This window comes from Gekko japonicus, unplaced genomic scaffold (assembly GCF_001447785.1).
Source record: "Gekko japonicus isolate JY-2015 unplaced genomic scaffold, Gekko_japonicus_V1.1 scaffold5895, whole genome shotgun sequence".
NCBI lineage: Eukaryota > Metazoa > Chordata > Lepidosauria > Squamata > Gekkonidae > Gekko > Gekko japonicus.
Window position 1 is genome coordinate 10,167 of NW_015175028.1, and position 26,169 is coordinate 36,335.

Sequence of the window (26,169 nt, forward strand, 5' to 3'; positions counted from 1 at the left end):
GAACAGCTGGATTCCAGTCCAGTAGCACCATGGAGACCACCAAGATTTCCGGGGAATAAGCTTCTGAGAGTCAAGGCTCCCCTCCTCAGATACAAAATAGGAATGGAGATCCCTTTTATAGCCCAGACAGAAAGTTGGAGGAGGATATAAGGGCTGAGGGATCTCCATTCCTGACAAAAGGGAGCTTTGACTTTCAAAAGCTTACACCCAACCAAGTCTTGTGGGTCTCTCAGAAGAGGAAGAAGAGATTGGATTTATACCCTGCCCTTCACTCAATGTCTCAGAGCAGCTTACAATCGCCTTCCCTTCCTCTCCCCACAACAGACACCCTGTGAGGCAGGTGAGGCTGAGAGAGCTCTGAGAGAACTGCTCCTGAGAGAACAGCTCTGAGAGAACTGTGAGTGACCCAAGGTCATCCAGCTGGCTGCATGTGGAAGAGGAAGAAGGGACTGGATTTATACCATGCCCTTCACTACCCAAAGGAGTCTCAGAGCGGCTCACAATCTCCTTCCCCTTCTTTTCCCCACGACAGACACCCTGTGAGGTAGGCAGGGCTGAGAGAGCTCTGAGAGAACTGCTCCTGAGAGAACAGCTCTGAGAGAACTGTGACTGACCCAAAGTCATCCAGTTGGCTGCATGTGGAAAAGGAATTGGAAGAAGGATTGGATTTACACCCCACCCTTCACTCGGAGTCTCAGAGCGGCTTACCATCTCCTTTCCCTCCCCCTCCCCACCACAGACACCTTGTGAGGTAGGTAGGGCTGAGAGAGCTCTGAGAGAACTGCTCTTGAGAGAACAGCTCTGAGAGAACTTGTGACTGGCCCAAGGTCACCCAGCTGGCTGCATGTGGAGGAGTGGGGAATCAAACCCGGTTCTCCAGAATAGAGTCCACTGCTGTTAACCACCACATCAAACTGGCTCCCTAGGGCACTAGGACTTCAGCCTAGCTGTTCTACTGCAGACCAATATGGCTACTCTTTGAAACTATGCTTACAACATAATTGCTGGGTGCAAGCAGGCCCGACTTGGATTGGGCCCACAGTCTACAGGAAGAAAGGTCCCCAATTCTTGTCCCTTTGGAGGAACTTATTTGTTGGGATAATGAGGGGTCATTTTGTAGAAAAACAGGTGCAGGAGCACATTAGCATAACTCATTAGCATAACTTATTTGCATATGCCACACCTCCTGACATCACCGGAAGTGTGTCAGAAGGCAACACCCACCGCTCAGGCTCCACTGGACTGTTTTGGATTGCTAGCTATTGGGGGATGGGGGGACGTGCAGATCTGTCCTCGCAGAGGAGGGAGAGCTTGTGCCTGAATAAAACTTGGTCTTAAAGGTGCCACTGGACTGTTTTGGACCGGGGGGGGCCGGGGGGGGGCTCTGCAGTTTACCTGGCTGCTTCTTGCTCTGACTGAGGGCTGCTGGGAGCAGGGGGTGGGGCTTGTTGCATGTGCCCGCCCCCTGGGCTCTTTACTGCCGGAGCTCCGCTCCTGTGCACTCCTGCAGGAAATGACCCCTGGGATACATATAAGTCTCCCCAACAGAGCAAAAGAGAGGCCTCCGGGGCTGTTCCAGGTTGAGAAAACAGCACAGAGAGAAGACTTAAGCCTCCCCCCCCCCTTGGACCACAGATTCAATCCAAATCAGACTTGTACGCAACTGGGCATTAAGTTCCAAGCATGAAACTCCCACAAAAGGTATCTTGATAGGACGTGCAAGACCCGAGCACTTTGTAATATGTGAATCAAATACTATATGCTCTATACCATTTATTTACTATTTTAATTTCTTATTTTGTTGTGAGAACCATTCATTTAAAAAAAAAAACACCTGCTACATATCAGTGCTATAACCTATCAGATGTAGGTCTGAGAGAATTTGGCATCGTGGCCTGAGATCCAAAATAGTCTTGAAGAAACCTCTCTCAAAGAACTCACATACATTGTGACACGCTTGGAAATAAAGCAGGCATTACAAAAATGCCATAAATCATAAGAACTTAAGAACAGCCCTGTAGGATCAGACCAGTGAGGGTCCTAGTCCAGCATCCTGTCTCACACAGTGACCTTAACCAGTTCCTCTGGAGGGCCAACAACAGGGCAGAGGCCTTCCCCTCATGTTGCCTCCTGGCTCTGGGATTCAGAGGATTAGTGCCTCTGAATGTGGAGGTTCCCCTCAGTCAACAGTGCTCTCATCCAAAGGAAACCAAACCCAGGAAATGATGCCCCAGGCTTGCTTCACTGCTTGGGTGAAGTTGGGAGTCCATAACATTGGTGGCAGTAGTGGGACTATATTTCCTTGGAGAGAAGTGGCGAGTGAGCCAAGGGCCACACAATAACCAACTCGGAACATGGTGCTCATAGGAGAACCTGCCACCCGTGGTCACTTTCCTCTGCCCACATGGAAATGGCTTGTCCATGGCGGGGAGAGGATGCTGCTGATTCCATAAGGAAGAACAATGCAATTGTTCACATGATCGTTTCAGTCACATGGTACCCAACAGCCACTCATAGAGCAGCACTGGAGTAACGTTTAAAAGACCCCTTGCTCACTTAATAAAAGAAGGTCTAGCACTTGCTTGCCATAGAAGCCCTTCCCTGCTTTCCCCCACGTCACTGTTTAGGGACCATGGAGGTCTCCATGACACTTTCCTAATAAATATGTAAACCGGCCATGTTCCATGAGGGCCGACAGGCTGAAATCTCATTTCCTGACTTGAAGGGCAGAAAGATGGCAAAGCCTTCTGCCAGTGTCAGAGTCATTTCCACACACACCCTTCCTCCCGTTCCCTCCCACCCGTACCCCACCCCGGGCTCATATCAAAAGCCCTTCTTTGCTTGCCGATCGCATCATGACCACGGCGCCGTTGTAAGATCTGGGGGTACTTCCGTCGTTCCACTGGGTGCTGTCTGAGTCCGAAGCGGGAGGGTTGTAATTGCGCGGGTCGGTGTAGATGTGGGCTTGGGAAGGCGAGTTGTTGGACTGCCTAGTCTTGGTGTAGATGGGGGAGGAGTTCACTGGGGTGTAGGGCGACCTCCCCTTGATGGTGTAGATGGGGTCAGGCGCATCGCTCTGATCGGAAACATCGGGAGATTGGAAATCAGCGGCTAGAATAAGACTCAATTCACTGGCAGGGGGTGAGGTCATCTTTACCTGAACGATGGGGGGGATATGCTTGCGGCCTTTAGTGTACTGGGCCCCGCTCCGTGTTTGGTAGGGGATGAGGGAATGCATGCTGCTTGCTCGGCTGAAGGCCTGGCTACCTGGTCTGCTCAGCGGAGCTTCGGCATCGACGCTAGGGGTGGGAAGAAAACAGAAAGAAGGATTGTCAGCTGTGGGAGATTTAGTTAAGAAAGTGAAGAGTTGGCTTGATACCCCGCTCTTCACAACCCGAAGGAGCCTTGGAGTGGCTTACCATCGCCTTCCCCTCCTCTCCCCACAACGGACACCCTGTGAGGCAGGTGGGGCTGAGAGAGCTCTGAGAGAACTGTGACCGGCCCAACGTCACCCAGCCGGCTGCATGTGGAGGAGTGGGGGAATCAAACCCGATTCTCCAGATTAGAGTCCGCTGCTCCTAAGCACTACACCACGCTGGCTCTCTAACATAAGAATGTAACAAGAGCCCCGCTGGATCAGACCAATGGTTCATTAGTCCAGCATCCTGTCTCACACAGTGAGCAACCAGATCTGCTGCCGGGCCGACAACAGGGCATAGAGATGGGGAACTTCCCTTCATAAGAACATAAGAAAAGCCCTGCTGGATGAGACCAATAGCCCATCTAGTCCAGCATCCTGGCCCACAGACACACAGTGGCCAGGCAGTTCCTCTGGAGGGCCAGCAACAGGGCATAGAGGATGAGGCCTTCCCCTCACAAGAACATCAGAAGAGCCCTGCTGGATCAGATGCAGTGGTCCATCGAGTCCAGCATCCTGTCTCACACAGTGAGCAACCAGATCTGCTGCCGGGCCGACAACAGGGCATAGAGGATGAGGCCTTCCCCTCACAAGAACATCAGAAGAGCCCTGCTGGATCAGATGCAGTGGTCCATCGAGTCCAGCATCCTGTCTCACACAGTGAGCAACCAGATCTGCTGCCGGGCCGACAACAGGGCATAGAGGATGAGGCCTTCCCCTCACAAGAACATCAGAAGAGCCCTGCTGGATCAGATGCAGTGGTCCATCGAGTCCAGCATCCTGTCTCACACAGTGGCCTCAACCAGTTCCTCTGGAGGGCCAATAACAGGGCAGAGAGGTCAAGGCCCTGATTAGAGCACCAGAAGAGCCCTGCTGGATCAGATGCAGTGGTCCATCGAGTCCAGCATCCTGTCTCACACAGTGGCCAACCGGGCCCTCTGAAGGTCCGCAACAGGGCACAGAGGCCAAGGCCTTCCCCTGAGTGCCTCTGAAGGTGGAGGTTCCTCTCAGTCACCATGGCTAGTAGCCACTGATAGATCTCTCCTCCATGAATCGATCTAAACCCCTTTTACAGCTGCTTCTTCCAGTGGCCACCACTGCTTCATCCTCCGGCAGCCAAGTCCACATTTTATTGATTGATCGATACCCCACTTTTCTCCCCAAGTGGGGAGCCACAGCAACACTGGTCTCCCCTTCTCCGTTTTATCCTCACGACAACCCTCTGGAGCAGGTTAAGGTGAAAGAGAGTGACTGGTCACGGTTGCCCAGTGATCTTCCATGGCAGAGTGGGGATTTGAACCCAGGTTCCCCAGACCCTAGCCTGACACTCTAACCCCGGGGTCCCCAACCTTTTTGAGGCCGTGGGCACTTTTGGAATGTTGAGAGTTGTGGGCGACACCCCAAAATGGCTGCCAGGGGAGGCAGAGCCAAGGTGGATAGGTCCCTCCTCACAGGTCGTGGGGGGAAAGGTGGTCCTGAAGGGGGAATGAAACCACACACTGGCTAAGGAAAGGTTGGGTGCTCACCAATCATCCTGATCCTCCAGTGGAAAACCCTTTCATTGGCAAGATGGCAACCAGCAGGGCTATTTTGGGGCAGGAACGCACAGGAACGGAGTTCTGGCTGGCTCCCAAGTTGGCCACGCCCAGCAGGAACTCATTAGCATAATAGGCCACACCCAACAGCAGGAACTCATTAGGACTGGTTACATTAGGGGTGTGTGGCCTAACATGCAAAGGTTCCTGCTACAAAAAGAGCCCTGGTTGACAACAAACAAGGTAATCAGAATAAGAAGCAAAAGGTGGGTGTGGCTGGATGACCACACTTCTGGTAATATGGGGGTGCGGCCTAATGTGCTAATGAGCTGTGCTGTCAGGGTTGTGGCCTAATATGCTAATGAGTTCCTGCTGTTGGGTGTGGCCTACAAAGAGCCCTGGCCACGCCCACTACAGCCAAAACCTCTGCGTGCCTGGCTACAGAGGGAAGGCCTGGAGAGCGAGCCCCCCGGCGACTCCGAGGCCCTGAAAGGATCGGGGAGGCATTTAAACGCCTCCCCATGCCTCCCCAGGCCTGTCCAAGGGCCAGCTTGCCCCGGCACCCCACAGCTGCGGGGCGCCTGGGCAAGCCAAGGGAAAGCAATTTAAACTGCCTTCCCTTCCCTTGAAGGGGGGGCGGCCTGGGCTCCCCACAGCCGCGGGGCGCTCAGGCAAGCCAAGGGAAGGCATGGTGTGTGGCCTAATATGCTAATGAGTTCCTGCTGGGCTTTTTCTACAAAAAAGCCCTGGCAACCAGTAACAAGAAACGCCTTACAAAGGCCCCGCCCACTTTCTGGCACCAAGGGAACTACTGGTGGGGGGCACAGTGCTCCTGGGCACCACGTTGGGGAACCCTGCTCTAACCTTAGCACCACAGTGGTCGGTGAAGAGACTGCTTCGAGCCTACCCTTTACACATACAACATGTTGTCTCTACGGCAGGGGTACCTCCTGGCACCTTATCTGACAACTACCAAGCGGTTTCAGGCAGTGTTTGGAGCCGGGGGTGGTGGCGGCTTTTGCCTAACAAGGCTCCTAATCGGTTGTGCAGATTTTTTTTTAGAGTGTCACTTTGGTAGCAGATGCCACCCCTCCACAAGAATTGCCACTTTGTGACAGAATACGGTTGCCATTCCCCCGATGGGGCCAGAGGATCCCCTGATTTCGGGAGGCCCAATCTTCCGCAGCCCAACTGGCCAGTGGGGGGAAGCCCCACCCCCAAGAAGATGTCACACTGGGGTGACAGCATTGCATTTCTGATGTTAGGGACAACGCTCTAGGGTTTGGGCAAAACTCTATGGTTTTGAGGCCCAAAAAACCATAGAGTTTTGCCCGAAACCTAGAGCATTGCCCCCAACGGCAGAAACGTGATCATGCCAGTTCCAGGTGACATCATTGCGGTGCGCATGCAAAGCGTGCACACCAGAAGAACACTAGGAATGATCAGGAGTCCCCCCCCCCCCCCCCCGGACACAGGTCTAGTAGGACCTGGCAACCCTATGGCAGAAAGTAACCTGTGCAAGCCATACTGTGGCTGGCCCTGCCTCCTTTGGCAGCCATCTTGTGGAAGTCATTTTGTGGCAGCCATTTTGTGGCTGCACCCACCATGCTGTGTCAGAAACCCTTGGGCTCAAAAAGTTTGGGGAACCCTGCTCTAGGGCCTTTGTGAAGATTTGCTTCATGGCCTTTGATGGCTGGTTCCTACTTCCAAGTTAGTGAAATCTGTACTGCACCCCCACACACACACACCGATCCAGGAAGAAAAGCCTTACGTATTTTGCATTTTGACAGAGAAAGGGGCAGGGATGAAAATAGCTAGCAAAATGAAGTTTGGGGCTACTGTCCTTTTAGAGGAACACTGGACACGTTCAAGACTAGAGGTAAAGGCAGGCGTTCTGAGTCTGAGCAGCACACCTGATGATGAGAGGACAAACAGACAAAATTCCACAGCAAACAGGACTCAGCATGGAGTGGTTGTTCCTATTTTTTTGAGAACCAGCATGCTGCTGAGGTTCAAGTGGGATCTGGGAGACCCAGATTCAAATCACCACTCTGACAGAAACCTCAGTGGGTAACTCTGGGCCTGGTCTCCCTCAGACTTAATTTACCTCACAGGACTGTTGTGGTAGTAAAAAGGGAGGCGGGGGAAATTCTGTACATGGGGAGAAATACACTAAATAAAACTGGCTGTGCCAAGCGCTGATTAGCTGGCTATTGTGGCAATCATAAAGCTCCAGCCCAACCTCCCTCCCTTCCTTGCCAAGAACAATGTTTCAAGGGGTGGGTGGGGGTTGTTTGTTTTCTTAAGATGTAGCTTTAAAAACTACAGTATTTACTCAAATGCAAAACTGCCCCCTGCAATAAACCATTGTGAAAAGAGGGGTCCTCTTACATTGGCATACAAGTTACAATTACGCCCAATAATTACATTATTTTCGTGTATAACATTTTAGGGGGCAGTTGTATCACATTCAGGACAGTCTTCCTTTTGAGTAAATATGGTAAACCATCATCATAACTCTTCTTTATTTACAATCCAGAGATCAAACAACATTATAAGGACATAATCTGCTCTAGGATACACAACATATCGGTGTAAAACACTAAAAAGAAAGAGAAATTTAAAAACCTTGCTATACTTGCCAGGGATATTTAAACGGATAAACATGTGGAAGTGGGAGGGAGGAAGTGGCGGGGAGGTGCAAAAATCCACACTGGGGCCCAAACCAGGTATGTGTCATATCCTCCAGCATTTTGCAGATGAAACTAAAGACAAGGTTGTTCGGTAACAGCCATACATTCTTTTCGTGTATAACATTTTAGGGAGCGGTTGTATCACATTCAGGACGGTCTTCCTTTTGAGTAAATATGGTAAGCCATCATCATAACTCTTCTTTATTTACAATCCAGAGATCAAACAACATTATAAGGACATAATCTGCTCTAGGATACACAACATATCGGTGTAAAACACTAAAAAGAAAGAGAAATTTAAAAACCTTGCTATACTTGCCAGGGATATTTAAACGGATAAACATGTGGAAGTGGGAGGGAGGAAGTGGCGGGGAGGTGCAAAAATCCACACTGGGGCCCAAACCAGGTATGTGTCATATCCTCCAGCATTTTGCAGATGAAACTAAAGACAAGGTTGTTCGGTAACAGCCGCATTTGTATCACAACAGCCTCCCACTGCTGTCTATGGCTGAAACAGCAACTAGAGGCTGAAAATTCTACTACTACGACTGTTAAATTTAGCCTGCAATAACCCTGGTCTTCCATTGCTTTAAAAACCAAGGGGATATTGGTTGTTTCAGTTCAAGGACTACTGGAAAAACCCAAATTGTCCTGCAAGATATTATCAACTGTTCACAAGACAACTCAGAAGCTGCCATGCTGTACCAATCCTGGAGATTTGGAGGGTGGAGTTTAGAGAAGGGACATAGACCTTAGTGGGACATAGGGACACACAGTTTACCCTCCCAAAGCAGCCCTTATTGCCAGAGAAATTGATCTCTTGTTGAATGGAGATCAGTTGTAATTCTGAGGGCTTTTTTTGTAGAAAAAGCCCAGCAGGAACTCATTAGCATAATAGGCCACACCCAACAGCAGAAACCTATTAGCATATTAGGCCACACCCCATGCCTTCCCTTGGCTTGCCCGGGCACCCCACAGCTGTGGGGAGACCAGGCAAGCCCCCCCACCTTAAATGGAAGGGAAGGCAGTTTAAGCTGCCTTCCCTTGACTTACCTGGGCAAGCTGGCCCTTGGACAGGCCAGGGAAGGCACAGGGAGGCATTTAAATGCCTCCCCGATCCTTCCAGGGAGGCCCCTAGCCTGCCTGCCTCAGAGTCACGGGGTGTGTGTGTCACTCTCCAGGCCTTCCCTCTGTAGCCACGCACGCAGAGGTTTTGGCTGTAGTGGGCATGGCCAACTCTGAAGCCAGCCAGAACTCCGTTCCTGTGTGTTCCTGCCCAAAAATAGCCCTGATTCTGAGAGATCTCCAGGCCCCACTTGGAGGATTGCAGCCCTTGGCCACATGTGCAAGCCTAGGCTGTGCCCTGCCTGGAGCCTTAGTGCTCATGCGCACCCACTGACGGGGATGTATGCTACGGACAAGATGCATCCATTGCCCCACTCTGAGATTTAACTTCTGGGGATGCAGCTGAAGCTTGAAAGACGATGCATGTCTTGTGCAAAGGACATCTAAACAAGGCTTCTCCCAAATCCAAAAATCGGGGGGAAACTGGGACACTGAGGGACGAAAACCAGAAAACTACAACTGCCCTAGGTCAAATTCAGAGTCCCGTGGCACCTTTAAGACCAAAAAAGGTTTATTCAAGGTATGCGCTTTTGTGTGCAAGGCACCCTTTTTCAAATGGGAGGTAAGGTTTGGGAGGTAAGGTGGAATGGGAGGTAAGGTTCAAATTTATAGACGGGCTGAAGTCTGATCCTTACCTCCCGTTCCACTGCATTTGAAAAAGTGTGCATGCACAGGAAAGCTCATACCTCGAATAAACCTTTGTTGGTCTTAAAGGTGCCCCACTGGACTCTAAATTTGTTCTACTGCTTCAGACCAGCACAGCTGACTACCTGGACCTGCCCTAGGTCAAGAGAGAAAGGGCTTTTTCGCATGCTCAACTTACTCTTGACTTACTTGGCGATTGATCCACAAGCACTGGAATTGGTTTGGCCAGGGTTCCTCTGCACCATCTGTCCTTCCTCTACTTTTTCACAGTTGTGGACCTAATTTATTTTCTCCCAAGGATTTTCAAAGAAGCATGCTGTTGTACATTAGTGTATGAGCCCCCCCCCTTTTTTAAAGGCCCTAAAATATCAATATATTGCTAGAGCATTGTGACAAGAGGCTCAGATGGTTCTCTGAATCCCTAGCTTTCATTAGGAAAAAAGTAAGTCTCTGTCCTCCTCCCTTGTGGAGATATGCCTTTTCCCTTGTATCTCTGTGATGGAAAGAGCTAGAGACTGACTTTTAAAAATGCTGGGAATTCAGAAAACCTGCTAAGCCTATTGTTACAATGCTTCGGTGATATATCGATATTTTAGGAGCTTGTTAAAAAATGAAATCAAAACCGCTTGTCTTCAGGGTGGGGCAGAGAGGAGAGGAAGTAATTTGACCATGACAGTTCGATCATCAAAACGTGGGCTGGAGGTGGGTGGGAGTGGGGAGGACAAAGAAAACCAACAGAAAAAAAAGGAGACTCAGAATCTGCTTCCAGGAGGAAAAAAAGGGATAAAAGTGGTCTCAAAAGAACTGGGGGGGAAACAGGAGGAAACAAACAAACAAAAATGAAGTGGCCTTGACCTGGGGAGCCCAGACAAACCCAGTCTCATCAGATCTTGGCAGCGAAGCAGGGTCGAATCTGACAGGTACTTGCATGGGAGACCTCCTTGGAATACCAGAGATGGGAGGCAGGGGCAGGCTTTATTCAACCACCTCTCTGGATATCCTCCAGGCCCTCAGCAGGGGTCGGTCACCAGAGGTCGCCATGACTTACAGGTGCACACACGTATGCACACATGCACATATATAAATTGAAGGAAATAAATAAATATTTTTAAAAAACCAAGGGCCCCCCCCCCAACAAAAATGAAGTGAAAATTAAAGCCACAAAAATGCATGTGGAAAGCAGGGGATAAACTGATGCAATATGGGACCTCCACTGATGATACAAACTATGTGGGAAAGCCCACAGTTGCAGCGAAGGCTATGGCAGTTTGGGGGTCAGGGAAAGCTGGGGCTTGACGAATTGGTCAATGTACTTACGGGGAAATTTCTCGGAGGGCCACTGCCATGGAAGGCCACTGGAGCAAGCCAAGCCAACCCCCCATAGCGTTTTGAGAACCAGTGACACAGAGGCTACTCGGGTCAGACCTCTCCAGCAGCACCAACAAAGTGTGTCATTGTCAGCTCAACCAGCAGTGGTACTAGAGGAGCACACAGGGGGGGCTGAGAGCCATAGCTGCTGTCGCTGTCCAGTTCTGAACTGAGTGGCCTTGCAGGGAGAGCTCGTTTGTTGTTCAGTCGCACAGTCGAGTCTGACTCTTCGCGACCCCATGGACCAGATCACGCCAGGCCCTCCTGTCTTCCGCCGTCCTCTGAAGTTGGCTCAATTTCATGTTCGTTGCATCGATGACACTGTCTAACCATCTCATCCTTTGCCGTCCCCGTCTTCTTTGACCTTCAATCTTTCCCAGCATCAGAGTCTTCTCCAGTGAGTGCTCCCTTCTCATTTGGTGGCCAAAGTATTTGAGCTTCAGTTTCATTAACCGGAGAAGGAAATGGCAACCCACTCCAGTATCTTTGCCAAGAAAACCCCATGGACAGTATCAAAAGGCTAAAAGATACGACGCCGGAAGATGAACCCCTCAGTTCGGAAGGTGTCCAATATGCTACTGGGGAAGAGCAGAGGGCAAGTACAAGTAACCCCAGAAAGAGTGAAGCAGCTGGGCCAAAGCCGAAAGTACGCTCAGTTGTGGATGTGTCTGATGGTGAAAGGAAAGTCCGATGCTGCAAAGAACAACACTGCATAGGAACCTGGAATGTAAGATCTATGAATCAAGGTAAGCTTGACGTGGTCAAAAATTAGATGGCAAGACTGAACATCGACATCTTGGGAATCAGTGAGCTAAAGTGGACAGGAATGGGCGAATTTAACTCAGAAGACCATTATATCTACCACTGTGGCCAGGAATCCCGTAGAAAAAATGGTGTGGCCTTTATATTCAACAAGAGAGTGCAAAAGGCAGTTGTTGTTGTTGTTGTTCAGTCGCACAGTCGAGTCCGACTCTTTGCGACCCCATGGACCAGCTCCCGCCAGGCCTTCCGGTCTTCCGCCGTCCTCTGAAGTTTGCTCAACTTCATGTTCGTTGCATCGATGACACTGTCTAACCATCTCATCCTTTGCCGTCCCCGTCTGGGATACTGGGATACAATCTCAAAAATGACAGAATGCTTCCGGTCCGATTCCAAGGCAAACCATTCAGCATCACAGCAATCCAAGTCTATGCCCCAACCACTGAGGCAGAAGAGGCTGAAGTGGACCGGTTCTATGAAGACCTACAACACCTCCTGGAACTAACACCAAAAAATGATGTCCTCATCATCATAGGGGACTGGAATGCTAAAGCAGGAAGTCAAAAGGGAGAGCTCCCAGAGCTGCAAAGGCCTCTGGGCCGTTTCTATCTCCCAGGCCCCTGTGCAGTAGGAAACCTGCCTCCAGTCATGGAGGGAGGGACGTGCATCCTCCCCCTAGTGCTAAGTGCTCAACCTGTGAATGGACAGGCACGGCAAGAACACCCTCCTGAGTGTCCCTCGCTCTCCCCTTGCAGAGCCTGTTTGCGGCTTTTCCCTGAGAACTTCCAATCGGGAGGCATTATGAAGCATTACAGCCGGTTTACGTCACCCGAGAGATTGTTTGTTTACTTCTGCATTTCCCGGCTGAACACTTCACATTTCCTATTCGTTCCTTTCTTCTGATCCACAGGGGCGGTTCCATTTTCTCTCCCCCTCTCTCTCTCTTTTACTCCCCCGAGCTCATAATTAGGTTTTCATTCTTCTCCATCATCACCTGTTGGTTTCCTGCCTTTGTCATTTTATTTCTCGTTGGATTGGAAGCCCCGGGGGAGACCCAACAGGCTATTGCGCATTCGTTGGTGACACACCCAGTCGTTAAGGTGCTTAACACACACTAAATGCTGTTTTCGTGTCACACTGAAAACCAGAAAAGTAATTACTATATTTTTTAAAAAAAAGAAGGAGAGAGAGAGAGAGCAGTTTTGACTTGCTGTCTTTATGGCTTCGTCACCTTGCTATGTCAACAGAGAGACCGTGAGGAGAAATGGGTCAAGCCGGTGACGCAAGAACTGTGGATGTGAAATTGCTACTGTTTTCAGTCAGAAACCATGTGCCTGGTCTCTGTGGCTTTAGATGAGGAGCCTTCCGTAACTGTGTCTAGATCCAAACAAAGACGTGTAACAGCAGTTTGGAAAATCATCCCCTCACAAAAAGGACTGGGCAGAAACTTGGGTGACCACGGACACTTTTCCTGGAGCCTGCCAAGTGTTTTTTTGAAAGTGGGCGATGCCAGGTGGGGCTTTTGCCCAGCAAGGCTTCTGATCAGCCACTGGAGATTTTGGTTGGCTTTGCAGATTTTTAAAAATGTTGCTTTGGCGGCAGCGGCCACCACAGCACAAGAATCTTCAGGGTGTGACTGAAGGTAAGCTGTGGCAGCCATTTTGTGGCTGGCTCCGCCTCTGGCAGCAGCCGTTTGGTAGCGGCCGTTTTTGTGGCAGTGCCCAACAGTCTGTGTCAGAATTCCAAAGGTGCCTGCAGGCTCAAAAAGGTTGGGGACCCCTGAGCTAAATGACCTCTATGCCTTGGAGTAAGGAATGGGATTTTTTTGGGGGGGTGAGTGTGTGTGCGTGTGTATGCCTGGAAGTCATGGTTGACCTCTAGCAACCCCTAGTGGGGCTTGGGCGTTTCAGAGAGGTGGTTGCCTGTTACCTGCCTCTGCATCCCAGCCCTGGTATTCCTTGGAGGTCTCCCTTCCAAGTGCTTGCCACGGGCCTCGGCCACACGGGCAGGAAAATGCAGGGGGGAGGCGTGGCTGTTTGCCCCGGAGCAAACTAACGCGCGACTGCGCGATCAGGCATCGGGTTGAGGTCCCGTCGAGCTCCCGTGGTTAGGGGGGAGGTGCCAATCACACGACGCGGCAAAGAAGCGGAGCGGCGCGGCAAACGGGGTTGTGTTTGGTTTTTTTAACTGAAAAGTGCGCATGCTGCGTTGGGTGCTTGTGCGCATCCGTGGAGACTTTGGGGGAAAAAAACCTTTTTGCGAGGGGACATGGGCGGGCGCCGGAACTACCACCGGAAACGCGATCAGACGCCCGCCCTTGCCCCGCGGTTTCCGGAAACTAGTACCTCCGAGGTACTAGTTTTTTACCCCGCATCTTTGGCGGGAAGCCTCGGGTGAGCCACGGGAGCTCTACGCTTCCCAGATGTGGCGGTGAGATCGCGCCCGGAAAATCCGCCTATCTTCTGTCTCTCTAGCGTGCCTAATGCTCCATGTGACCGGGGACAATGTCGGTCTTCCTTAGCTTCCGAGATCTGACAAGATCGGGGTTGCCTGCAATACTCTCTCTAAGCTGTGGAGTCTTGTGAGCAAGAATTCTACTTTGCGAGCTCCTGGCATTGAAGTTGTAAGCGAGCGATTCGGCTGCTGCATAAGGGAGTTCCCTTGCGCCTGAGGTATGACCGTTTCAGTCAAAATCACGTCGGGGGATTTTGGGGGTTGAGCCTGAGGAGGGCGGGGTTCGGGGGAGGGGCCTCAGCAGGGTATAATACTGTACAGTCCACCCTCCAAAGCAGCTTCCGAGATCAGACAAGATCGGGGTTGCCTGCAATACTCTCTCTAAGCTGTGGAGTCCTGTGAGCAAGAATTCTACTTTGCGAGCTCCTGGCATTAAAGTTGTGAGCGAGCGATTCGGCTGCTGCATAAATTAGTTTGCTCGGGAGCCCTCCTTCCTGAGCTAAGACAAAAAAATGTGTGAGCCGGAGGCTAAAAAACTGTGAGCTGGCTCACGCTAACTCAGCTTAGAGGGAACACTGGTTTCCTGGGCTCTCCAGGTCAGGGCGGGGCGGGAATGGGATTTTTAAGACATGTCTGTGTTCCCCCCGACGTGATTTTGACTGAAACAGTCATACTACAGGCGCAAGGGAACTCCTTTCCTAAATGTTTCCCTCACTTTTCTTCAAAAATGGGGTGGGCGGGGGGAGAAGGGACTTCAGTCTAATCTAGGGCAGCCAGCCCCCAGCGGAGGGCCTGGGGATCTCCCAGAATGACAGCTGTCTCCAGATGACAGAGAAAAAAGATGGCTGCTTTGGAGGATGGACTCTATGGCATGACACCTTACGGAGGTCCCTCTCCTTCCCAAGCTCTCGCCTCTTTCCAAGTTCCTACTCCAAATCTCCCAGAGTGAATGACCCAACCCTCCCCCTCATGCCATTTTCCTTACCTGAGACAGCCGTACAGCAGGTGTGATTGCTCCCTCAGGGTTATTTCGGGACAGAAAAGCCATGTGGAGGGGGGAGGCTGAATTCCTTTCTCCCTCTGAGCCAAAGCCCCAACCCAAGTATGAACTTTGCCCTTAGAAAGCCAGTTCCTTTGCTCCTAGGGTTGCCAGCTCCGGGTTGGAAAATGCCTGGAGGTTTTGGGGGTGGAGCCTGGGGAGGGCGGGGTTCGGGGGAGGGGAGGGGCCTCAGCAGGGTATAATACCGTACAGTCCACCCTCCAAAGCAGCCATTTTCTCCAGGGGAACTGGTCTCTGCCATCAGGGAACCAATTGTAATAATGGGGTCTTTCCAGGTGCCACCTGGATCCTGGCAACCCCGTTTGACACCTCCCATGTGACTGTCTGAGACAAAAAATCAGGCCCCGGAAGGTCAAGGTCTCTGTGGCACTCAGTGGGAAGACGTTCCCAGTATCACCAGGGCCCAAACTGAGAAGCGCCAGAGCAACTTAGAAAATCCTTCCCTCAAACAATCGGCATCTTTCTTTGCAGCCACGGGGCCTGAATGTACCATATCAGGATCCGCCCCTCCTTGAGAAATAATCATGACAGAGCAGACTCACCCAGATGTACAAAAAAGTCAGCTATTTACCTCAGGGTCGGCAAGACTTTCTTGCAGCTGGAAGAGAAACCTACCCGCCAAAACACACACACAGCCCAGTACCTGAGAGGCCGGTTGTCAAGGCCAGTGGTTTTAGGCCTCGGTGGGGACAGGGTGCCCTGGATCTTTTGCGACTGGGGTTGCCAACCTTCAGGCAGAGCCTAGAGATCTCCCAGAGTTACAACTGCGCTCCCAACGACAGCGATCATTCCCCCAGGAGGAAATGGCAGCTTTGGAGAGTGGCATCGTATCCCCGCCAAGTTCCCTCCTCTCTCTGAATCTCCAGGAATTCCCCCAAGCGGGAGTTGGCACCCCTACACCACCCTGGGCGCGTGGATTTCCCCAGAAGAGGAACGCTTACCGGATGTCATTGCCTTTGGTCCCCTGGTACTCTGGCTCCTCCTCCTTAACGCCCCCGCCGTTGCAGCAACAGTCCCAGCAGTAGCGGTCCCCGCAGTAGCAGCCCACGCCCGACCCGCAGCATCCGTTCCCCCGGCAGCACCAGATGCACCAGACGATGCCGCCGATGATCAGGGCCATGCCGAGGAGGCAGCTGAGGACCGATCCCCCGATGATCCAGCCGCTGCCCCACCCTGCAAGGGGGCAGAAAGAGGTCGTGGTCACCAGGTCATTTTGATCGGGTTTCGCAACGGTTCCCTATCGCATTCAAAAGGGCTGATCAGACAGCTGATTCTGTCTCCCGTATCGAAGTGGACTCACCCCCCGCAATCCTCCCAGTTTTCTAGCTTGTTTTCCGACACTGGGGAAAATCAAGTACTTTCCTATTCTTGCGCTGCGAATCCGCAATTTCTCCTATCTGGACAGCCATCTCTCGCTAGGAATGCGATTAGGTCATCTGTACATCCTTCTTGCGGTAGTTCCCCCCCCCCCAGCTTTCACCATTGTGTGCATGACCAATCCTGCGCTGAATATATTAAATGCATGAATGCTCAAGCGCACATAAAACAGCCCTTGGTTGCATGTCAGTGGTTCATTTTGTTCAGCACAGCACAATTTTAAAAAATAAATCTTTGGTGTGTGCACATGCGCATATTATACAGGGCTCTTTTTGTAGAAAAAGCCCAGCAGGAACTCATTAGCATAATAGGCCACACCCAACAGCAGGAACTCATTAGCATATTGGGCCACACCTATGACAGCACAGCTCATTAGCACATCAGGCCGCACCCCCATGTTACCAGAAGTGTGGTCATTCAGCCACACCTACCTTTTGCTTGTTCTGTTTACCTTGTTTGTTGTCCAAACCCAGGGCTTTTTTGTAGCAGGAACTCCTTTGCACGTTAGGCCACACACCCCTAATGTAGCCAATCCTAATGAGTTTCTGCTGTTGGGTGTGGCCTATTATGCTAATGAGTTCCTGCTGGGCGTGGCCAACTTGGGAGCCAGTCGGAACTCCGTTCCTGTGTGTTCCTGCCCAAAAATAGCTCTGTGTGTATATGTGTATATGCACAAAGAATTCTTTTTAAAAAAATTGTGCCGCACCGCCACTTGGGCAGCGCAGCTGTCTGGACGGTGCTTGGAGCCTCATCCCGCAATGCAAGCGGTTGGGCAAGGGATGTGTGATCATCTGAACCCGCTAAAAAATATCCCTGATCAAATCTACAGAGGAAACAAATCGTGGTAAGCTTGCCATGTGACCACACCAGGGTTCCCTCGTGCGTGTGCGAGACTACTAGGGCTGCCAGCTCCGGGTTGGCAGACGCCTGGAGATTTTGGGCTGCAATCTTTTTATTTTCAGTTTTAAAATATACATTATATTTTATACGATAAAATGTAAAAGGTATTATATAATATAAAATACATCATGTTTTATATTATAATATAAAATATTATAAGATACCTTTTAAATTTTATCATTTTTTAAAAAAAAATCTTTGTGCATATACACATATGCGCATGTGCACACACCAAAGATTTTTTTTTAAAAAAATTGTGCCGTGCCGAACAAAACGAACCACCAACATGTAACCAAGTGCTGTTTTATGTGCGCTTGAACATTCGTGCATTTCATATTATAAAGTATACATTATCATTTTAAAATATACATAGAATCACAGAATCATACAGTTGGAAGGGACCTGCAGGGTCATCAAGTCCAGCCCCCCGCACAATGCAGGAAATCCACAAATACCTCCCTACCCCCACGCACCCAGTGACCCCCTGCTCCATGCCCAGAAGAGGGCAAAACAAACAAACAAAAAACCCCTCCAGGATCCCTGGCAAAACTGGCTTGGAAAACAATTGCTTCCTGACCCCAAAGTGGCAATCGGCATTTCCTAGGGCATGTAAGGAATGTACATTATATGATAAGGAAACAGAAGAAAGCAAAATAACAGCAGATTGAATCATTTGTGACAGCTTTAAGCATTCAGTTTGGTTTGAGATCGGTAGCAACATAAAGACCAATACGGTTTTCAGGTAGGGATGCCGGATGCCCCAGAATTACAGCTCATCTCCAGACTACAGAGCTCAGTTCCCCTGGGTGGAAAAAATGGATGCTATGGAGGGTGGGCTCTGTGGCATTGTACCCCACTGAGGTCCCTGTCCTCTCCAGGCCAGGCCCGTAGCCAGGATTTTGTGGCTTGTGGGGCAAATTTTTTTTCTGGTGGGGCTGAAGTTCTCAGTGCAGAAAGAAAAGCCATTTAGCCAATAGAAAGCTGCTACCAGGACAGCTCTCCAAACGGCAAGCTGCCAGTCACTTTAGATGACCGTTCTCAGCTGCCGCAAGTTAATCACCTCTGCCAGCCTATCAGCAACAATCCTGATAACAAGCCGGCAGGTGGGGGTGATGACTTCTATAGTCAAGAAAGCTAACACGTAGGCAGAAAAACTGTCTCAAAGGGGGCCAGTTTCTTGACACAGAGTTAGAAGGGATCCTAGAGGTCACCTACTCCAACCCCCTTACTCAGTGTGGGAATTAGTCAACTACAGCACCCCACTCTGCTTAAAGGAGCGCATGCCTTTAAAAATATGTTCAATTTATTTATTTATTTATTTAATTTTTTAAATCCCGCCTTCCATCACATCTAGTTTGGACCTGAGCCCTACAGTTAAGAGTGCCAGGTCTGAGGAGACCTGGGTTCAGGTCCTTGCAAATCAGGCATCATGTTTATAGAGTGGCCCTGAACCTGAATCAGAAGGTTGTGAGGATAAAATGGGTGACGGCAGAACTACGCAAGCACCCTTGCAGGAATGGAGGGAGGAAAAATGTGGTTTCTGAGGAGAGGTTATCTGGAGTGAGAGAGAGGGCAGGGAAACAGCTCAGGCATTTATTCTGCCTACGAGTTTTCCTGATGCGTTTTGATCAGTATCAAGACAAACATAGTTTTGCGGCAACTCTGAGATAAACAAGTTTTGTATGTCACTTTATAGCTTGTTAAGACTGAGGGTTTAGAATTTGGGAGGCGCTCTGAGAGAACTCAGGTCAAGAGGCAGGGTGGAAATATTTGAAAAACATTACGTAGATAACAAATCTGAGGTAAATATTAAAAGGATCTGAATTAAACAATTCCTTCTTTTCTTCTGAGAGAACTTGTAAGACGAACAGTGCAGGAATTTGCAGTGCAGTCCTTTACAGAGATATGCCTTTCTGTGTCCCACTGACTTGAACAGATATAGAAGAGTGTAACTCTGTTTAGGATCACACTGTTAGTTCCTTAATCTGCCCATGCTGGAAACCTCCACTGTCCTACATGCTTACATAACATAGCACGTGCCCCCATGCTTTGTAATAACATAGGTTAGCTTCTGAGAGATAAATAGTTTCTTGGCACGAGTTAGCTGGAAAAGTTATTGACCTAGAATGCAATAAAGTATTTCATAAGAACCTTGCAGGAGGGTCTATCTAGTTGAGCACCCTGTTTCCCCATAGTGGACAGTGAGAAGCCCCCCCCCCCAAAAAAAGCTCACAACTCAGACATGAGGGCAATTGCCTCCCCCTATGGCTGCCCCATCCAGAAAGTGGTTTTCAGAGATACTCTGCCTTGGTACATGGAAGTTCCATTTCAAAGTTATGCGTAATAGCCATCGATGGACCAACTTCCTCCATGGATTTGTCCATTCCCCCTCTTCAAAACCATCTATAGTCGGTGGTTAACATCTTGTGGTAGTGAATTCAATAGGTTCATTATGCCCTGAGTGAAAATATGTTTTCTTTGGCCAGTCCTGATTGCACTGCTGATCAATTTCCTTGGGGGACCTCTAGGCCTAGGATTTGAAGTCGGGGGGGGGGGGGTCTCTCTATCTACTTTCTCCACTCCCGGCATAAGAAACAGCATCAGGAATTATCTCCTACAGTTTCATCAGGATTATCTGGTTTTCCGTTTCAACAACAGGCTTTTCATACCTAGGTTGGCCAGGCTCCAGGTGAGGGCCTGGAGATCTCCTGGAATTAGAACTGATCCCCACATGACACAAATCAGTCCCCCTGGAGAAAATGGCTGCTTTGGACAGGGCCAACATCCATTAGGCACAGTAGGCATAGTGCCTAGGGCCCATGATACATTTAAGGTAAAGGTAAAGGTCCCCTTGCTCGAAAGCCAGCCGAGTCCGACTCTAGGGTTGCGGTGCTCATCTCCGTTTCAAAGCTGAAGAGCCAGCGCTGTCCAAAGACGTTTCCGTGGTCATGTGGCCAGCATGACTAAACACCAAGGCGCACGGAACGCTGTTACCTTCCCAGCGAAGTGGTACCTATTTATCTACTTGCAATGTCTTGCTTTCAAACTGCTAGGTTGGCAGGAGCTGGAACTAGAGACGGGAGCTCACTCCGTCTTGCGGCACCCGGGTCTCGAACTGCTGAACTACTGACCTTCCACAGCCTGCATGATACATTTAGGGGCCCACAAAAAAGTTTTAATTTCTTTTAAAATCAGAAGGGGGGAAACAAACTTCTAGGGTCAAAGAAAATGTTTTAATTTTTTTCTCATATCAGAAAAAAGGGCTCACAGAAATCTATTTTTTTGCCTAAAAGGGGGGGGAGATCTCGAAGTATTTAAAGTTATATTAAAAATAATTTTAAATATTTTTAAATATGGGGGAAGAAGAAGAAGAAGAAGAAGAAATTGGATTTATACCCCACCCTTCACTCGGAGTCTCAGAGCGGCTTACAAACTCCTTTCCCTTCCCCTCCCCACAACAGACACCCTGTGAGGTAGATGGAGCTGAGAGAGCTCTTTCCACGACTGTCCTTGAGAGAACAGCCATGCCAGAACTATGGCGTGCCCGAGGTCATCCAGCAGGTGCAAGTGGAGGAGTGGGGAATCAAACCCGGTTCTCCCAGATTAGAGTCCACGCACTTAACCACTGCACCAAACTGGCTGGGAAGGGGGTGGGCTCCACAAAGGCAAAAGTGCCCAGGGCCCACAGAAGTCATAATGCGGCCCTGGCCTTGGAGGGTGGACTCTATGGCATTATACCCTGCTGAGGTCCCTCCCCTCCCCAAACCATGCCCTCTCCTGGCTCCACCCCCCCCCCAAATCTCCAGGCATTTTCGAATCCAGAGCTGGCACGTCTAGCCACACCTACCGCCTATGACGATGTCCACGGAGCAATAGGCCACGCCCACATTGTTACCCACGCTGCACCGGTAAGTGCCCAGATGCTCCTCCCTCAGGCCGTAGATGTGAAGGTCTCCAGGCACAGATCCTATTTGACAGAAAGAGAGAGGGTTGGGGGCCGACCCGAGGGCTTTCGGCGCCTTAGGCCAGCCCCTAGCAGTGCCATCCCACTCCAGCAAGCATCTTGATGCTCTTCTGCCCTCTGGCACCCTAGGCGATTGCCTAGGTCCTCCTAACGGGCCACTCCTGGAGAGGGTTGAAGACTGGCAACCAGCTTCTGATTTTCAAAAATTCTTGCACCGCAGGCTAAATGTCTCTGAACAGGCACATACCACACGGACACTTTGTGATGGATAGGCCTCCACTGGAGTTTTCCAACATGAACTTTGATTAGGAAGGGGCATGAACCGGGAAAATGCAGTTCGTGACGGTTCAAGGGTCGTGGCATGCCTGGTTTGTGAGCCGCGAACCATTACAAACTTTTAGGGGCCAAAGAAACCCCTTTGGTTTGTGATTTAGTAGAACAGCCCCCCTCACCCAGTGTGCTAGAGAAGCCAAACTCGCAGGGGATCTCCGGTTGACTTTCTTCTGCCTGCCCTCCATGGCTAGTGAGGATTAGATTCACGGGGCCCGAGTTACAGCCCCTAAAAGAAGGTGCCCCCAGGAAAGTGCTTTCTGGGGAAATGACAGGTGCGGGTTTGGGAGTATATAGAACAGCCAGGGCTTTTTTTGTAGAAAAAGCCCAGCAGGAACTCATTAGCATAATAGGCCACACCCAACAGCAGAAACCCATTAGCATGTTAGGCCACACCCAAGCTCATTAGCATATTAGGCCACACCCCCATGTTACCAGAAGTGTGGTCATCCAGCCACACGCACCTTTTGCTTCTTATTCTGTTTACCTTGTTTGTTGTCAAAACCCAGGGCTTTTTTGTAGCAGGAACTCCTTTGCATGTTAGGCCACACACCCCTAATGTAGCCAATCCTAATGAGTCTCTGCTGTTGGGTGTGGCCTATTATGCTAATGAGTTCCTGCTGGGCGTGGTCAACTTGGGAGCCAGCCGGAACTCCGTTCCTGTGCGTTCCTGCCCAAAAATATCCTTGGAACAGACCCTGTGCAAGCTAGAGGCCTCAAACTCATGGGGAAGCTCCCCCTGATGCTCCTGTACATACCCTCCAATTCTGCCCGTCCCCCGTGACTTTGAAGTTGGGTAAACATTTTGACTGAGTGGAGACAGTCTGTCTGGAAATGTATCCATTCACACACTGCCACAAAGGTTTGTGAAAGGTTTGTGCCAGTTGACCTGCTATGAGCTTCAGTTCCCGAACCAGCCAAAATTCATCATGCACTTTAGCTGGTGAGCCTAATTTTGATATACTTTTTTGGCTTTGTGACCATACCCATGAAAAGCACAATACTGGTGACCCACTCTTCTAGGGCTGCCTGGGAACCGACTTGGGGGGGGGGGCGCTTGCCAGCAGTAAAAGAAGAAGAGATTGGATTTATACCCCACCCTTCACTACCTGAAGGAGTCTCAGAGCAGCTTACAATCTCCTTTCCCTTCCCCTCCCCACAGCAAACACCTTGTGCGGGAGGTGGGGCTGAGAGAGCTCTTTTGAGAAATGCTCGTGAGAGAACAGCTCTGAAACAACTTGTGACTGACCCAAGGTCACACCAGCAGCTGCATGCGGAGGAGTGGGGAATCAAACTTGGCTCTCCCACATTAGAGTCCGCGCTCCTAACCGCTACACCAAAAGCAGACCTAGGCTGGCATTGCCAGCAATGTGGCAACATCTGGCGCACACTGGAAGTGACGTTGTTGTCTTGTGGCGGTGAGTTCCACAAGTATAATTATGCATCACTGCCCTTTTCTTCCTTCTGAAGAATGCCCTTTGCTTCTCCAGGGCCTTTGTCACTTACCTATCTCACTGGGAGACATCCAGTCTCTGAAGCCCTGCCCGTGTGTCATGGTCCAACGGTAGGTGAGTGGCGGGGAGCCCGCCGAGGCAAAGCAGCGCAAAGTGATGTCATTCCCATAACCCACATCGCCAATTATCAAGCACTGAGGAACCGCTGGCCGTTCTGGTTGGTGGTGATGGAAACAAGAAACCAGTATCAGGACAATTTGTCTTTTTATGCCCAAAGGAGATGCCTACTGTTACAGGCCCAACCCCCACCCTCAGAACTGTATCCAGGGATCTGCAGCACATCTCCCTTTTCCCTCACATCAAAACTCTGATTGATTCCCCTCATTTACCAGGATGACCCGATAGTCTGGGGTTGACTAGGCACACAGGCCCAAGTAGGACTGCCAAGTCTGGCCTGGGAACGTCCTAGAGGTTTGGGGGTGATGTAGGATTGGCAACCAGTGGGAGGATGAGTGAGTGGAGACATGGGGCCCCCGCAACACTGTCTGCGTTGCTGTGTCACTTCCTTTGATAACCTGAAGTGACGTAGGGTAGCTCTAGGAATTGTCAGAAACTCTCTGGTAAAACGTGTCGTTTCTGGTGATTCCTAGAGCTACCCTATGGGCATTCCCCGGAAGTGACATAGTGATGCAGCTGGCGCCAACTTAATTTTTTCTCTCTCCTGCTACCTGTCCAAGTGACATCGGCAACTAGGGCTGACAGGGGGGATCAGAGCTGGGAGAGAGGAGGGAGCTCAGAGGGACTGAGAGATCACTCTAGGACTACTGTTTCTACTAGAGTCTCTGGTGTAACTTAGAGGCGTTTTCCGCAGTGTCAAGTTTCCCCTCCCCGCCTGCTCTTCTATTCATCTACAGCTTTCCCTGGTTTCTGCAGACGATTTCTCCCTCCCAGGAGCAAAAACGCAGTTTGCCCCCTCTTGCAGCACAGCATGGGAATTCCGAGGAAGAGGAAGAAGAGGAAGAAGAGGAAGAAGAAGAGGAAGAAGAAGAGGAATCCAGCAGGTGCAAGTGGAGGAGTGGGGGAATAAAACCCGGTGCTCCCGGATTAGAGTCCGCGCACTCAACCACGACACCCGTCTGATGCTGTGGAGCAACAGGGGACAAAATGCATTTTTCCGCCTGGGAGGGAGAAATCATCTGTGGGAACCAGGGAAAGCCACGGATGAAGAGGAGACCAGGCGCGGGGAGGACCGTCCCTGCGGAAAACGTCAGCGTCTCCCCTCCAGACCTGCCATCATTTCCTACAGGGGAACCAATCTCGGTAGTCTGGAGATCAGTTGTAATTCTGGGGAAACTCCAGTCCCCAGCTGATGTCGGGTTCTCAAGGGAAGAGACGTTCGGAGGTGGCTCTGCCATGGCCTGCCTCTGCGTAGCGACCCTGGACTTCCTAGGTTTTCCTTCTGCAGTTCCGCAGGGCCTGTAAGACGGAGCTCTTCCGCCAGGCTTTCAAGCAGGAGCCGCCGCCACTACCGCACCATCGTTATGTTCCATCAGTATTGTCTGGCCCTGGGAAGGGGGAACGGCAGTGTCGCGTCGAACTGAGAGCACTGAGCAGATGTACCATCTTGTAACGCCATCTCTGTGGAAGATCAGACTGGAGCAGCCAGAGCACTTATCTTGATGTGTATGTAGTAAGGATTTTATATGGTTTTAATTTGTTTTATGTGTAGGCGTATGCCTAATTGTGAGCCGCCCTGAGCCCGCGCAGCGGGGAGGGCGGGCTATAAATTGAATTTATAAAAAAAATAAAAATAAAAATTGGTGGTCTCCCATTAAGCATTAACCAGGGCCGACCTTTCTTAGCTTCTGAGTTCTGACGAGACTGGGCTACCCCGGGCCACCCAGTTTAGGGCAAACTATGCATTAGGGGATCCAGTTATAAATGCCAGGACGAGGGGGTCCCCTGGCTCCAGGGGCATAGCCAGAAGATTTTGGGTGGTGGGCAATGTTCCCTCTAAGCTGTAGTCTTGTGAGCAAAAATTCTACTTTGTGAGCCACTGGCATTAAAGTTGTGAGCGAGCGATTTGGCTACTGCATAAATTAGTTTTCTCTGGAGCCCTCCTTCCTGAGTGGAGACAAACAATGTGTGAGCCGGAGGCTAAAAACCTGTGAGCTAGCTCACACCAACTCAGCTTAGAGGGAACACTGGTGGTGGGGCGTTGGGAAATCTGGGGAGGGCGAGGGAAAGGGGAGAGAGAGAGAGAGTTCCCATTGGCAGGCAGGTGAAGAAGAGAAGGGTCCTTCCTTACCTGCCGGCACAACTTGCACAGCAGGAGTTGTGGGGCACGGAGCATGAGTGAGGGGGCATCGCCCCTAAATGCCCCACTGTGGCTATGAGCCTGTTTGGCCCTCAACCTTTGTTGAACTCGGGGGGGGGGGGACATCACCCCACACACAAAAAACTCACCTTGTACGGTGATGGTCACTTTGTGGGTGGCCTCGGTGGTTTTCTTCACGGTGCACTCGTACGTGGCCGAGTCGGTGACCTGCACGTCGCGAAGCTGCATGGAGGCATCGTACAGACTGGGGTCTGCAGAGGTGAACCCGACTCTTTGCTGGAGCTCAGGAGGCCCAGGGCGGATGATCTGGTGGTCGTGGTAGCTCAGGAGCTTGTGGGGACAAGGAGGAGGAGATGAAGGGGGAGCAAACGAAATGAAGCCGGCCAGAACGCTGGGAAAGGATGTGCGGATGACATGCCCCCAGAATGCAAAACTCTCTGCAGAATCCAGCTCCTTAAGTATCTCAGCTCAATAAGACACACCACATCTCTCCAAGTTTGTGTCAACCTGGTACCCTGTTGCAGGGGTCATTTCGTAGAAAAAGAGGTGCAGGAGCTCATCAGCATAACTCATTAGCATAACTCATTAGCATATGCCACACCCCCTGACATCACCGGAAGTGTGTCAGAAGGCAACCCCCACCGCTCAGGCCCCACTGGACTCTTTTGGATTGCTAGCTATGGGGGGGGGGGTGCGCAGATCTGCCCTCACAGAGGATGAAGAGCTTGTACCTGAATAAACCTTGGCTT

General features: G+C 50.6%; 1 protein-coding gene across 1 annotated transcript; it reads right to left on the reverse strand.

Moving 5' to 3' along the window:
• Positions 1-2,845: 2,845 nt before the first annotated feature.
• Positions 2,846-25,750, reverse strand: LOC107122164 (V-set and immunoglobulin domain-containing protein 8-like; the record flags this gene model as incomplete). The annotated part of the gene is made up of 6 exons (XM_015425191.1): positions 2,846-3,076; positions 3,158-3,299; positions 15,999-16,230; positions 21,182-21,301; positions 23,135-23,296; positions 25,549-25,750. Coding segments are annotated over 6 exons (1,089 nt in total), but the record flags the coding sequence as incomplete, so codon positions are not given.
• Between the last annotated feature and the right edge of the window lie 419 nt (positions 25,751-26,169).